Here is a 15728-nt window from a genome sequence, read left to right on the forward strand (position 1 = left end):
CACTGAGCCACCCAGGGATCCCCTTTTAATTGTATTTATACAAACATATTTACACTGAAAAAATTCTGGAAGGAGCCATCCAATATTTTGGGGTGACATCATTAGGGGATATTTTTGCTTCTTGCTGCTCTCTGCTTGTTAAATGAAGTACTGTGTGGTTTTTATGTAAAGGGCATAGTTATTTACAAGAACAAAAAGCGAGGATCAGTAACCCATTTTCTGACTTTGGATCTGCGTAGCAGCAGAATGCCTACACCTTGGGGGTAGTGAACGCCCCAGCAGGTCTCAGGTCAAACCGAGGCTGAGTGACCTCTCGTCCAGGATTCCTGTCATTTTATGATTCATAGAGTCCCGATTTGTTTATTTCTCTTTCCCCTGCCAACAGGTCGACCCATCAATGCCTCAGACAGACAAGCAAATATGCATCCCCCCGGAGCTGCCGGAGCTGCTGAAGCAATTCACCAAGGCCGCCATTCGCACCCAGCCGCAGGACCTCATCCAGTGGGCTGCGGAGTACGTACCCTTCCCACCTGTGCCCCAGCCCCCCATCCCCGCAGGTGGAGCTGGAGGTGGAGGTGGGGCGGGGAGGGGGGTCCCCACCGCTGAGGAGGTAGTCCTGGCTGCAGCCTAGGCAGTCGGGGCCGATTAGCACAATCTTTGTGATGTTCGGCTCTCGGACTGCTTTGGTGCTTTATTTTTTTTCCAATTTGGCATATCTTATATTTTTTTGTGTATATGTTTCTATTGGAGTTCCATTTGCCAACATATAGCGTAACACCCAGTGCTCACCCCGCCCGGTGCCACCCTCAGTGCCCGTCACCCAGTCCCCCCCCAATCCCCTGCTTTGCTGCTTTCAAATCCACGCAGAAATGCCCCCCACGGGCCGAGGGCGAGCCGCCCTCCCTCGCCCTCCCCCGCCCGCCCCTAAGCGACCCAGCTGCGCAGTGGGTGGAGGGTCCCGCGGCGGCCAGCGCGAGTTAGAGCCCCACGGCCCTGCCGCTCGCGCACCTGCCGCTGCGCCCCGACCCCCTGGGGGCTGGGGGGAAGGGAGCGCGGGGAGCCGCGCAGCTGCCCCGCCTGCCCTCGTGGCCCTAAACCCGGGCGGGGCCTGGGGCTCACCACCAGGGAGCAGCATGCAGCTCTGCGCTTGCGCCGTTTTGAGCCCCCCACCCCCACCCCCACCCCACGGACCCCGCACTGCGGGTCGGGCTCATTCAGGCCCCAACTAGAGACCTCCCGTGGCTTGTCTTTGCAGCAAACTGTTATTTTCTTTAGTGTCTCCTGGAACGAGTTGGCTCCGACGTGCATATGTCCACGCAGTGCACAAGGCTGCAAAACTGAGCGCAGGGGGCCGGAGGGACATGGGTCTCTAACTCAGAGGGAGCGGGGCTTTCAGGAGGGGGGGACGTGGGTCTCTAACTCAGAGGGGGCGGGGCTTTCAGGAGCTGCCCTGGAGCCAGCCGCCCACACAAGGTGTCTGAGCTGGGAACGTGAGGGGACCCGGGGACCTGAGGCTTGAGGCTGGAGCTGGGAGCTAACCACACACACACACACACACACACACACACACACACACACACACGGATCATTTTCAGCGGGTGTGGCCGCTTCAGGGTGACCTCCTTAGCAGCGGTTCTGTGGGCAAGGGGGGAGTCAGGTGGTTGAGCCTGCTGGTGGGCTGGGGGAGGGGAGGATGAATGTCCTGGGCCTGAGGTATCTGAGCAGGTGGCTAGAAGGCGTGGGCACCTTGAGAAGGCACGCAGGGTGACCCAAGAGGAGCCCCGCAGTCTCTGGGCCTCCATCCTGCTCCCACCGTGGGTCCAGATGAAGTTTTTACAGACGGAAGGAAAAATAAGCCAGTGGCACTCGTAAAAAGGGACATAATGGGATTGCTTTTCTAGTAATGAACACTGTTTAGTTTTCCATTCTAAATTTCATATATTATCTCTTAAGCCTGCACTGTGGCATCAGAAGACTAATTTCTTTTTGGCCTACCCAGACAGACTTTGTTTCAAGCTATACCATAATTTAACCCCCCCCACACACACATTTTATTATGCTGCTGCTTTATAACAAGAAAAATGACATTTCTTGCAATTGTCCCTGACATTTATGGGAGAAAACATTCCACTGCTGTAGCCTGGTTGCTCCCGCTTTGTATCATGTGCTATAAATTTTTTAGATATCCGTGAAGAATCAGTGTGTAGTTTAACTACAATGAAAAAAGGGAGCGTGACCTCAGAGCACTCTCCATCTCTTCAGACATGAAAAGCACTTATCAGAAAGTTTTATGTCACTCACAAGCCTGTAGCACTTTGTGAAGACTCCACAAAGTATTTCCAAGACAAAATATGTGCTTGATTCATCACGAGCAAGAATCTCCCTGTGTGTGTGCTGTCAGTGAAGAAATCACCTCCAAGACGTGAACTGTCCTTGTAGTGTGTGTGACCACACACATGTCTAATGTACATGAATAATCGTGGAATTGTTCATCGTGAATGAAGCTAAATGACCCACAGGGTACTAAATCCATGGCTCCGGTCTAATTTCAACATTCTCTCACCAGCCTGGCTAAAAAGTCCAGGGTGTCACCCTCTCCCTGGGAAGTCTCTTCTGTCAAATGAGGTGCTGTGTTTCTGCCTCTCCCTTCTATGCCACCCACATTTCTACAGCCCACTCCTGTTGTCACCCTGAACGCACACTTACCCCCAAACTGATTTGTCTGTGGAAATCGCTCATGCCCATGGTAAAGGGTATCCAGACAGCATTTCTTCTGCACTCCCCGCTGCTGACCTCCAAGGGGTACCTGGAAGGTATCGTTTTGGTCCCTGTTAGCTTTAGCACCGCATTGCTCTGTGACATAGAGTCAGGCGATGGTTCGTCCCCACCGTTGTATGGCTTGACCCTAGTATGGGCTTCTGCAAAATGCCCTCTGGGCTTCTACAAAATCCCCTCCGTATTCTTTTTATGCTACTGGATCTGGAGAAAACTAATGAAAATATTTATTCATGAAAACTAAAGCAGAGAGGGGCAGAGGCATGGGATCCGGGGATAAGTTAATAACAAGGCTTGTGATGGGGACAGACCCTTCCAGATAGCATCGGTGATCCATTCCCTGCTACAGGCAGCCCTTTTTTATCTTTTAAAAATTTTTTATTTATTTGTTTATGAGAGAGAGAGAGAGAGAGAGAGAGAGAGAGAGAGAGAGAGAAAGAAAGAACATGTGTACGAGGGAAGGGGCAGAGGGAGACAATATCCAAGCAGAGTCCTGCTGACCACAGAGCCCACCACGGGTCTCAATCCCAGGAGCCATGATGTCAGGCTGAATCCAAGAGTCGGATGCTAGCCGACTCAGCCTCAGGCACCCAGGCCTTTTTATCTAATACCTTTTTATCTTTTTTAAAAAGATTTTATTTATTTATTCGTGAGAGAGAGAGAGAGAAGGGGGCAGAGACACAGGCAGAGGGAGAAGCAGGCTCCCTGCAAGGATCCTGATGTGGGACTTGATCCTAGGACCTCAGGGTCACACCATGGGCCGAAGGCAGACACTCAACCACTGATCCCCTCAAGCGTCCCTAATACCTTTTTATCTAATCCTGAAATAGGACTCAGTATTTTTTTCCACATTGTACTCAGAGTCCACTAAGCGTCAGTGAACAGTAGACTTCATTAAAATTTTTGAGGAAAGATAGAGAAGGGTTTTAACCTCATGTACTCCATGTAAGATCATCCCCACCCTTCTGTGGCTTCTCACTTGAGCCTCTCTGGGTGCCCTGCCAGCCTTCTCTCTCTTCTCCCTTGAAGCCCAAGCTTCACTACTTCCAGCTGGAACCTTTCCTGCCTCCCTCCCCCCCCTGAGAGCACCTCCCTTTCCTCCCCTTTCTTGTACAGGTCACTCTAGTGTTCTTCCAACTTTTTTCCAAGATTGTATATTACTTATTACCACCATTACATAGTACCCACTACCTGATAATCAGCTTTAAGTATGCCACTAGCTGGGATCCCTGGGTGGCTCAGAGGTTTAGCACCTGCCTTTGGTCCAGGGCATGATCCTGGAGACCCGGGTTCGAGTCCCACATCAGGCTCCCTGCATGGAGCCTGCTTCTCCCTCTGCCTGTGTCTCTGCTTCTCATGAATAAGTAAGTAAAATTAAAAAAAAAAGTACGTCATTAGCCATGTTACTAAAAAGAGACATTTCACGTTTGAAAAACAGTTCCTCTAGGTACCAGGATTCTTCCTCCATAAAAGAGAGTGGGGGATTTAATCTAACAATGATTTTTCTCTCTCCTATTATATATATGTTATATAATGCATATAATACATATAATCTATGTATATATGTATATGTATATATCTCTGCACATATTAGAAAATATATAACCATATGTATTATATATAATAGACGTGATAGGAGAGACACAAATTACTCTTATCTTATGTATTATATTATATACCTCCACGTACATGTTGCGTTCTATATAATGTATAATTATTGATACATTGATATTGATACTATATAATGTATAATACATTGATACATATATATTATCTCCTACTATATATTATATGTCTATGTGTGTATGTATACATGGGCACACACATGTGTATATATAAAACATTTAGAAGCGTGACTGGGAAAAAAAAATCCCAGACTCAGTGCTCTTCAAAGAATTCCACACCAAAATTTGTATTAATTACTCCTCACCCTTAGAGAGAAACTAACCTTTTTACTCCTTAAGTGTTCTTTATACCTTGAGTGGCAAGCAACACACTCAGGCCTTTCCTGTAGGTAAGTGAACTACACGAAACATCTGGCATCTAGAAGCTCCTACCAAGTGTTCTGTCCTCCAGCCCCTTCCCTCAAGAAAAAGGGGTGGGTGTTCTCAAAGCAGCCAGAGGCTGCTGGAGTGGCTGATGCCTCCCCAACCCCTAACTCTCTTCTTGCAGTTATTTCGGGGCTATGTCCCGTGGAGAGATTCCTCCAGTGAGAGAGCGGTCTGAGCGAGTGGCTTTGTCTAACTGGGCAGAGCTTACACCTGAGCTGTTAAAGATCCTGCATTCTCGGGTAAGGGCCGGACCACAGCAGCAAGGGGGAGGATGGGCCATGCTAAGGCCAGGTGGGTACAGACACAAGCCCACCATCCCCAACCAGCCAGCTGGCCACTCAGTATCATAGAATTCACTAAACCATGCCTTGGAAGCAAATCTTCTCTTGGGGAAATAGGAATGATATTGAAATAGCTGAGTTATTAGCAGGGGTCATCCCAGCTTTCCCTGAAGCTGGCAAAGTGTCCAGGGGCTCAATTCGATGCTAATCCCTCCTCCCCAGAAAAGTGCAGATCCATTGTCCCTTGACCATGACCCCCCCTTACTGCTCAAGACCATAATAGGATGCCAGGCATGGTTTGGAGACGAGCATAATTTAGTTCCCCAGTTACCCCAGGTGCAGACCTAAGCTTACCTTTTAGGGAAAATCCTGGCGCTCTTCACAGCCATGTCACTCTGGGAGCTTTCCAGTGAATGGATGAGGGCAGTCTGACTCGAGAGCTGCAGTTTGGCCAGTTCCCAGGAAATATGGTTTAGCACCACTATACTCTGCTTTAAAATCCAGGACAGAAAGGTTTGGGGTGATTGACAGCCAACAACCTTGCTCCCAGAGGCTTAGCGTTTCACTAGAATCAGAGGGCTCGGGAAGGTGATGCTTCATTGGGGCATCGGTAGTCTTATCACATCGTTGACCAACAACTGGCCATTTGTTCCCTATCTTTTCTTAACCGCCAGGTACCTTATGCAACACACATGGCAGAGATCTGACACACATGGGGCCAAGCACTATTAGGCATCCAGACGCTTTCTTGGGAAAGCATGAGAGTTGCATGTGAAGTCTAGTGCAAAGAACTCTATAGAGCGTAGAAGCAAGAGACTTAACATCTGGTTCTGTTCTCACCACCGAGTAGTGGTCCCAGACAAGCCCTCTCCCCCTTGGTTGTATTTTCAGGTGCCCTATCTGCCTTACAGGGACAGCCTGGGGATAAAACAGCAGACAATAAAAGCATCAGAAAAAAAATAAAATGTAATATAAAGATATTATTTATTTCCCTATAATTTTGATACCTAGAGTTAAAGTGATTAAATTGTACCTCAACATGCTTAACACCACACTGAGTATTTCTCTACCCTTGCAAAGAGAACTGCCAAGAGTCCTCCTGCCCTGACCCACCCACCCCCACCCATGCATGCACCCCGCTGTGTGCTGGGCGGCAGCCGGCCTTGCTGGGCCTTGCTGGGCAGTGTCTCCAGGGGCATTCTCTCATCCTGTGCCTCACTCTCTCACTTCTGTCCCCTGGTCTGCAGGTTGCTGGCAGACTCATCATCCATGCAGATGAGCTGGCCCAGATGTGGAAGGTGCTGAGTCTCCCAACAGATCTGTTTAATAGTGTGATGAATGTGGGCCGCTTCACGGAGGAGATTGAATGGCTGAAGTTTTTAGCTCTTGCTTGCAGTTCTCTGGGAGTTGTAAGTGAGCTTTGCTGGTTTTTGTTCCTTATGGGAAAAGCTCTATCTGGGCCTAGAAGAGTAGTATCTCTGTCTGTACACACAGTCAGTCTCTGGGGCTGAGGACGAGCCAACCTGTCTTGTCTACTTCCCTGCCTCTCTGAATTAGGTCAATCCTCTGCTCCTCAGCCAGAAGCTGGGGGGAGGAGGAGAGAGGGGAAAACTGTCATCAGACCCTGGGGAGGGTTTACTAGAATGTGGCTTCTGGATTATTTATGAATTTTAATCATTGCCCTCAGATTTATTTCCATCACTGCTCCACTCATATTCCTAAAGATAACCAAGAGCCAGCTGCAGATGTGCTTACACTCAGGTTCCAGGCACCTAGAAGATATACCAATAAAGCCTTTAAAAAGGAGGTGCAGCCTTACAGGAAACTACTATTTGATAAGCATAATTGGATACAAAAATCAGAGATGAGAGAGCAGGAAAGGAAAAATGAGGCTATTTCCAGACTTACAGTTATGACATCAGCATGGATGTAGGATGCTCATACAAATTCATGCCTTTTCTAAATTTGACTTGATTTACAATTGGAAAAGGAATGTTTCTGTTTTAAAGAAAAAGATACTGCACCCAGTCCATAAATATATGTATATTTAAAAGCTCTAGGTACCATCTTACATACGGACTCACTCTTATTTAACACCATTTTAATAGCTTAAATGAAAATGAATCAGAAACATGGTTTTTTAAAGGTCCCAGAATATATGCAAATTTGAAAGTTAATTAGAAAATTATTGCCTCTGCCAAAAGCAAACGGTACACAAAGGTAGTTTGAATCAGTCAACAAATCTAAACACCATCTTATTCTTTCTTCTTAAATACACTTGGGATGCATGTCTGACATTTTTGTTTCTGACAAAAGTTGAGAAATATTATGTAGTTCAGCTTTACCTATGGGCTTCCCCCGCAACTTTCTTAATAATCATTTCTTTAGAGAAAGGAGAGGAGAGGCCATTCACAATTTCTTGTCTCCGTTGTCCCATATAGTAACATGATATAATGAATAAATTGCTCTCCTCCAAAGAGGAGAGGAAAATACAGCCAGGGCAGATGTTTTGCCTATCAGCACTATCACACTTCTGTGGGAACAGCCCCAATGATTGGAGAAAGTCCAGAAGGAAAAATAAAAAATGGACGAATGTTATTTTTTTTTAATTTTTTTTAATTTTTATTTATTTATGATAGTCACAGAGAGATAGAGAGAGAGGCAGAGACACAGGCAGAGGGAGAAGCAGGCTCCATGCACCGGGAGCCCGACGTGGGATTCGATCCCGGGTCTCCAGGATCGCGCCCTGGGCCAAAGGCAGGCGCCAAACCGCTGCGCCACCCAGGGATCCCTGGACGAATGTTATTAAATTTTCATAGGGTCACAAATTTACTCCACGCTACGCTCAGAGATGTCTGGGGTGGGAGGGGGAACATACTTTATTTCATCTGTTGTTAATTCTGATTTTCCTGGTGTACCCTACCCACAAAGGGTTAAGTAAGAATTAAGTAGATTCAACTCAATTCAGGAATTTTAGTACCTGAAACGGCTTTAAGGTAAATGCCCAGACTCTCAGATTTTTCCACACTACTCTGCTCTTCAAGACGGCAGTGGAATGTGCAATAGGGACACGGTGACTTCCAGGACCACAGAGCCACCAAGCAAAGGGTTTCCCACAACTCTTGGTCCTTGGAAATCCATGGAAATAAATACCATCTGTGTGGTCCTAGCTGCCTGCAGCCTAAGTCCTGGGTCTCTTCTGTTTCACAGCATGGTGCACCACCACCATCTCCCCCCCCCCCCCCCCCCCCCCCCCGCCCAGTCCCCCTGTGCTCATCATCATTCTGGCAGGTTCTAGGGCCTCTCCGAACCCTTTCAGCTCTGCTCCCTGGCTCCAGGGCTCTACTTCCCAGACCCTCACCACCTTGTGAGAGATGTGTGAGTCCTCTCCTTGTCCACATACCTCAAAGTAACCAAAAGTGACTATGGAATACTAAATTCCACTCCTCCCTCTGCTTAGCTCACAGCGCAGCTGCTAGGTTTACTTCAGTAGGTCTGCCTCCCAGATTGGGGAGGGGAAACCATGAGGTGGATTGTATCTTTCTATCTCCTTTCCAAAACAAAGAGTTTGGATCAGATGTTCCATGAAGTTCTTTCATCTCTAACATTCTACGATCCTGTTCCACCTTCTCCACTTCCACTGAGACACCTTCAGGTCTGGCTTTGGATCACAGTGAGGTCCTGAGGTATCTGACGGTGCCCCTCATCATCCCAACATTCCAGAACACCTAGGTGAAGTCAGTCTGCAGGGCTAGTCTGTAAATAAAGGCGCCCTGTGAATCCAGGAACCAGGTGCATTATACCCATCTGTTTCTTGTTGGACTATTGCTGGGAACTTCAGTGTGGAGGTATGAGGGCATGAGCATCTGGTGGAGGCTTTGCATTCTAGTTAAACCTTACATCCTTAGAGGCAAGCCCAGGGATTTCTCCTTCCTTTGCTAATTCACCAGCTAACCACCATTTAGAAAAACCAGTTCCCTCCTTTCATCTAATGGCAAGTACTTTCCTGAGCTTTCCTAGTCTACACCCATGTTTCAAAAGTCTGTGGTGGGGATCCCTGGGTGGCGCAGCGGTTTAGCGCTTGCCTTTGGCCTAGGGCGCGATCCTGGAGACCCAGGATCGAATCCCACGTCGGGCTCCCGGTGCATGGAGCCTGCTTCTCCCTCTGCCTATGTCTCTGCGCCTCTCTGTGTGTGACTATCATAAATAAATAAATAAATAAAAATTTAAAAAACAAACAAAAGTCTGTGGCGTGCAGACCTGTATTCCTCTTCCCTCTCAGCACTCCTTCCTCTAGACTAACCTATATTCCCTCCTGTTCCACTGGGACTGATTATAGAAAGGAATATTGTGTTCATCGGAAGGAAGGACATGTTTTGTTGGCAAATAATTCACTTTCTGAGACTTTCACCTCTGGGTTTGTGAGTCTCAGCAGATGCTTAAGGGCTCTGTTTATGAAGTGGATCCCCCAGCTGACCAAAAAATCTTGTGCAACAAAATGCAGATTCTTATTTAGTTTAGATTTATTTACGTTTTCCAAAAAGCTCTAGTGCAGAGAATTCTTTATCCATTCAACCATGTATAAAATTTTTAAAAAATACTTTAAAATTTTATGAGGACAATAGAACTTAAAGGTTTGTGTTTGAATGCTTAGCAAAAGATGCTGTAGGGCTGCCAGAACAAAGTACCCCCGACTGGGTGGCTTAAACACCAGAAATCTATTTTCTCACAGATTTAGAGGCTGGAAATCTGAGATCCAGGTGTCTGAGGTCATTCCTCTTGGCTTGTAAATGGCCATTGTCTCCCTCTTTCTTTCTTTCTTTCTTTCTTTCTTTCTTTCTTTCTTTCTTTCTTTCTTCCTTCCTTCCTTCCTTCCTTCCTTCCTTCCTTCCTTCCTTCCTTTCTTTCTTCCTTTCTTCTTTCTTTCATCTTCCTTTTAAAAAAAGATTATTTAGGGATCCCTGGGTGGCGCAGCGGTTTAGCGCCTGTCTTTGGCCCAGGGCACGATCCTGGAGACCTGGGATCGAATCCCACGTGCATGGAGCCTGCTTGTCCCTCTCTGCCTGTGTCTCTGCCTCTCTCTCTCTCTGTGTGTGACTATCATAAATAAAAAAATAAAAATTAAAAAAAAATTAAAAAAATAAAAAAAGATTATTTATTTGAGAGAGAGCATGAGTGAGTTCAGGGAGAAGCAGAGGGAGGGAGAGAGAAACTTTAGCAGACTCATTGCTGAGCTCTGAGCTCGATGAGGGGCTTGATCACAAGACCCTAAGATCATGATCTGAGCAGAAACTAAGAGTTAGACACCTAACTGACTAAGCCACCTAGGCTCCCCTCCGTGGTTCTTCCCATGGCTGTCTCTCTGTGTATGCATATTATCTGGTGTCTCTATGTCCTAATCTCCTCTTTTTAGATGGACAGCAGTCCTATTGGATTAGGGCCCACTCTAATGACTGAATTTTAACTTAATTACCTCTCCAATGGCCCTATGTCCAAATATAGTCACATTCTGAGGTACTGAGGTTAAGACTTCAGCATATGAATTTTGGAGAAAAGACTTCAGCATATGAATTTTGGAGAAACATAGTTCAAATTTTTTTTATTTATTTATGATAGCCACAGAGAGAGAGAGAGAGAGAGAGAGAGAGAGAGAGAGAGGCAGAGACACAGGCAGAGGGAGAAGCAGGCTCCATGCACCGGGAGCCCGACGTGGGATTCGATCCCGGGTCTCCAGGATCGGGCCCTTAGCCAAAGGCAGGCGCTAAACCGCTGTGCCACCCAGGGATCCCTTTTTTTTTTTTTTTTTTTTTTTTTTTTTTACGATAGTCACACACAGAGAGAGAGAGAGAGAGGCAGAGACACAGGCAGAGGGAGAAGCAGGTGGGGAAACATAGTTCAGCCCTTAACAGCACCCCAATCTGGATGAGCCTAAAGGGAAAGAACAGCAAAACAAAGGCAGTAGGGGATTTTTTTTTTTTTTTAAAGGAGAAGCAGAGAAGATGAGCTATGAATAGAGATTCTGGAGTTCATTGCACGCATGCTTGCAAATCTACCCCAAACCCCCTGTCATGCTGACCTAGAGTCACACATACATCCCTCCATCTCACTAACAGCCTCTTACCCAGTCTTTGGCTGCCTGCCTCTCCCCCTCCTTCCTAGAAGTGCCTGGCACACTGCTACATACAGTGTTTCACAGCAGTTTCCAGGTGAGGACTCCCAAGGGCAAGGGAGAGTCAACGAAAATGACCTGCTGCAAACCCCAAATCTCTTTGACATAATGTGGTTTATCATTTTAAAATTCATATACATTGATAATTCCATTTCATAAAATAGCAATTTTTATAAATGTAAAGAAACAAAATTTAAATATTAAATCAATTACAATAATTAATGCAAAAAATGTTTAAGTCACTTGTCATCAGGTAAAACTGTCACCATAGGAAGACAGTCAAATATATTCAGCCTCCTCATATATCTTCTGACAATCCCCACTTCCACCCCTGGGTAACGCACACCAGTTAAAGAAGCATCACGCAGACATCCATTCTATTCAGAGGGAGGATGGGAATAGAACAGGCCACAGCAACTGCAGAGGAGGAACAAATGCTGGCCAGCCTTCTGGGGGCATAACAGCTGCCTTTTCCTTCACCCAGGCACACCCAGTTCAACAGTCAGGACTCATTTTTCACTGATCCCTGGGAAGTGTTTAAGGATAATCTGCACATCGTTGGTTTCGGTAAACTACCAAGATATACATGCTGACCTATGTTTGCTAATTCAGAACTAAGCAATCCTTTTTTCAGATCACTTCTTTCTTTTATCCCATAATCTCAACATTCTTTCACTTGTGAAATTTATATAAAAAGTAGGTATATTGGGCCACCTGGGTGGCTCAGCCCATTGAGTGTCTGCCTTCGGCTCAGGTCATGGTCCCAGGGTCCTGGGATCAAACCCCATGTTGGGCTGCCTGCTTAGTGGGGAGCCTACTCCTCCCTCTTCCTCTGCTCCTCCCTACCCTGCTCGTGCACGTGCTCTCTCTCTCTCTCTCAAGTAAATAAATTAATTAAAAAATCTTAAAAAAAAGAGTAGATTTATTTAAAGACACAAGGTGAGTAAAACCTAATTCTGAACATGATCTTTTAATGCTGAAGTTTCATTGTAAAGAGTGTTTGCTCCTATACCATAAACCTTCAGGCACCCATCATCTACTAATTCTTCCCCAGGAACAACAAGGTGAATGTTATGTCATTTATAATACTAGGTCTTCTGATTAGATGGATCTACATGTTTTAGAAGAACTGGTTTTAATGCTCCATGTCACTTTTCCTATATCTGGGGCTCCTGTCTTCCCAAGGACTTACCCTTCTCCTCCCTCCTTCCCTCTATTGTGGCATTGGTCCAAGTACTGCTCAAGCATGTGAGCTAGACTAATTACCTCAACCCTTTAGAGGTAAGATTGGAGAGCAATAAGAATAAGAAGTAATTTTTATTTTTTAGAATGTAAAATCAAATTCTCCCTTAGTGAGGTTATTCTAATCAAAGTAATAAATATCTTAAACTATTCGGCAGTTTGTAAACTTAATTCCTTGAGAGTATCCCTCCAACAAAGAAAGGAAAAAAGAAAGACACCCAGTACATCAATAGTTTTTAGATTGAATTAAATGATATTTGGATGTAAAAAAGTTCAAGCTTTCCAGAATATTACATCATTCTCACTTCATTTTATGAGAGCAATATTTTTGTTTTCTTTCTTGTATCTAAACTGATTTAAGGGGGCACCTGGGTGGCTCAGTTGGTTAAGCATCTGCCCTCAGCTCAGGTCATGATCTCTGGGTCCTGGGATTAAGCCTTGAGTTGGGCTCCCTGCTTAGCGGGGAGTCTGCTTCTCCCTCTCCATGTGCCCCTCCCCTCTGCTTGTTTTTTCTCTCTCTCTCTCTCAAATAAATAAATAAAATCTTTAAACTGGTCTTAGGAATTTAGTTTGGAATAGTGACTTTCTCATTTTATCTTATGACTTTTTAGACCATTGCCAAAACACTCAAGATAGTTTGTGAAGTGTTATCATCTGACCATGACAGTGGACCTCCTCGGATCCCGTTTAGCACCTTCCAATTTCTCTACACATATATTGCCGAAGTGGACGGGGAGATCTCTGCCTCACATGTCAGCAGAATGCTGAACTACATTGAACAGGAAGTGTAAGTAAACTTTTACCCATCAGAGGGGAAAGAGCGCTGGGTAAACAAACCTAGCAGGCCATGATACAGTGAGGTTACTGTATTACACTGCTCGGAGGACGGAGCAATGGTGTGAAGAACAAGCACTAAGAACCCAAATGAGACGGGAAGAACAGTATAGGACAGTGATCCTGGTGATGAGTTGGAAAGGCTACTTCTCAGGCTGCCACCTGAAAATGTCTAGTCACAAACTCAGGCAGGACCCAGGCCTAGGTGTCTCAGCAAGCCCTTCAGGTGACACTGACTCACACTCATGTTTACCTAGTAGGGGAGGAGTGGAGAAGGAGAAGAAGGACCGGGCTGCCCAGAGATCAGACAAAAAGAGGGCAATGAGGATAGGAGCCACACAGAATTCATTTGGAGTGGGAGGGTTAACATACTGTCTTTCTTAAGATTGATTGTTCAATGAACTAACCTCGGATACATTTTTCCCAAACAGGATTGGTCCTGATGGTTTAATCAAGGTCAATGACTTTACCCAAAACCCCAGGGTTCGGCTGGAGTAAAAGCACAGTTTGGGCCATTTTAAAGGAAGATAACAGATGATTGGGTTTCAGAATGGCCGAACCCCAGGCACCATCCAATGTCAATTTTCTTGTACAACTGGCACACACGAATAAACAATTAGGCAAACATATGAACTCGGAAATGTGCAGAATTAAGATGTGAAATTGTTGGAACGAAACGCCTACATTCACAGAAGATGAGTATTCTTCCCACATGGACACTGAGTGAAGGTGGCCATCAAAGCATGGTTAGAAAATGTATCTCCAGTTGAAGCCAGGCTGGCAGATTTTCATAGGGAATGTGTTAACCAGACACAGTTTTGTGATTATCAAGCATAACTGGGACAAGTATCTTCTCCATAGTCAATCCACATTTTTACCAGTTTAGTCCCCTACTTGTTGGTACGGTGCTACTCATTGACTCATGCACTCACTCACTAATATTTGTTGAGGTTAGCTAAATGTGAAGAATAGGATGCCAGATAAAATACAGGACACCCAGTTAAGTTTGAATTTTGGATAAGCAAATAACTTTTTAACATTTGTTTTGTTTTGTCTTCATGCTAAAACTGGCAACCCCCGGTAGGAGCTATGCTGGCTTCTGGGCATATACAAATAAATCATATCTGAATTTTTGCTCTCAAGGAGCTCACTGTCTAACATGAAGACAAGACACGAACTCAAATCACTTTTTTCCTTTTTTTTTTTTAGAGAGACAGGGGAGGGGAGAGAGTGTGCACACAGTCGGGGGAGATGGGGCAGATGGAGAGGGAGAGAATCTTAAGCAGGCTCCATGCCCAGCACGGAGCCTGACCCGGGGCTCAATATCACGACCTGAGATCATGACCTGAGCCTAAATGACTGAGCCACCGAGGTGCCCCTGAACTCAAATCATTAAAGGCGAGTCACTCCACGAGGAACCATACATAACTTGTTTCAGAGATAAGTATTAAAGTGAGGATGTCAGCAGATTTTTCTGACACCATATACAGATGTAATGGGACCCTCTCAGGACTTGCCCTGTGTGAGCTGAAGACCTCTGACAAGGTCATTGAAAGATTTTTCTTTCTTCCAGGAAGCAGATGAGATGAACAGGCTATGGGATTATTGTTCTTAAGGCCAGGTGTGCCAAGGTTGCTGGTTTCCTTCTCTCTGCAATGCACTTCTTTCTTGAAAACTGTGTAAGAATCATGTTAGCAACCTTTTCCTATACACATACCCTCCTTCTGAATAGGGGAGAAATTCATCTATTAGTGTCTCAATCAGCAAGAGAAGATTGTGAAGGGATGTTATCGTTAAATCTTTTATTTTAGTCTAGAGTGAAGTAATAAAAAGAGCTGAAACACATTCTATCTGCCCTGGTCATCCGGCTACACCAGCAGTGGGTGGGCAACAACCAGGTCCCCCCTGCCATCTGCACCTTAGCCAAAGCAGCCAATCATTTATATCCACTCTGGCACATTAGGCTGTTGGAAAAGTCTAAAGCCCTAGAGGCGAAACCTGGCACTGTCATTGTAACTTCAACCTGCCTCAGTCTCTCGGTTTCTCTTTCACTGTGATCAAAGAATTCAAATATGATCTTGTCTGGGAGTAGGGAGTGGGTAGTGAAGGGGAACAGAAGGAATAGCCCCATCTTGCAAGGCCCTAAAACAAGGCCATAAACGTAAAGCTGAAGGGGCCTCTGTATGTTTGAGAAAAGAGACTGAAACTAGAAACTAAACCTCAATAGCCCTGAGCATAATCCGTCAAGAGTGAGGCTAATGAAACAACTGCCATCAAAGCAAATACTGGTCCCAGATACCAAGTCACTGATCGTACTGTGGCCTCGGTGGAAACTAGGCACAACTGGCAGTGCCACTTGTTCATCTTCTAAGCCAC

The 15728-nt window shown here is 45.6% G+C and overlaps 1 protein-coding gene across 1 annotated transcript; it reads left to right on the forward strand.

The window, feature by feature from the left end:
* The first annotated feature begins 397 nt into the window (after positions 1–397).
* On the forward strand, positions 398–13850 carry ROPN1 (rhophilin associated tail protein 1). The gene is made up of 5 exons (XM_041768344.1): positions 398–513; positions 4948–5065; positions 6355–6516; positions 13130–13305; positions 13784–13850. The coding sequence occupies exons 1-5, from the start codon at positions 398–400 to the stop codon at positions 13848–13850; spliced, it is 639 nt and encodes a 212-aa protein (XP_041624278.1).
* The last annotated feature ends 1878 nt before the right edge of the window (positions 13851–15728 follow it).

This window comes from Vulpes lagopus, chromosome 1 (genome assembly GCF_018345385.1).
Source record: "Vulpes lagopus strain Blue_001 chromosome 1, ASM1834538v1, whole genome shotgun sequence".
Taxonomy (NCBI): domain Eukaryota; kingdom Metazoa; phylum Chordata; class Mammalia; order Carnivora; family Canidae; genus Vulpes; species Vulpes lagopus.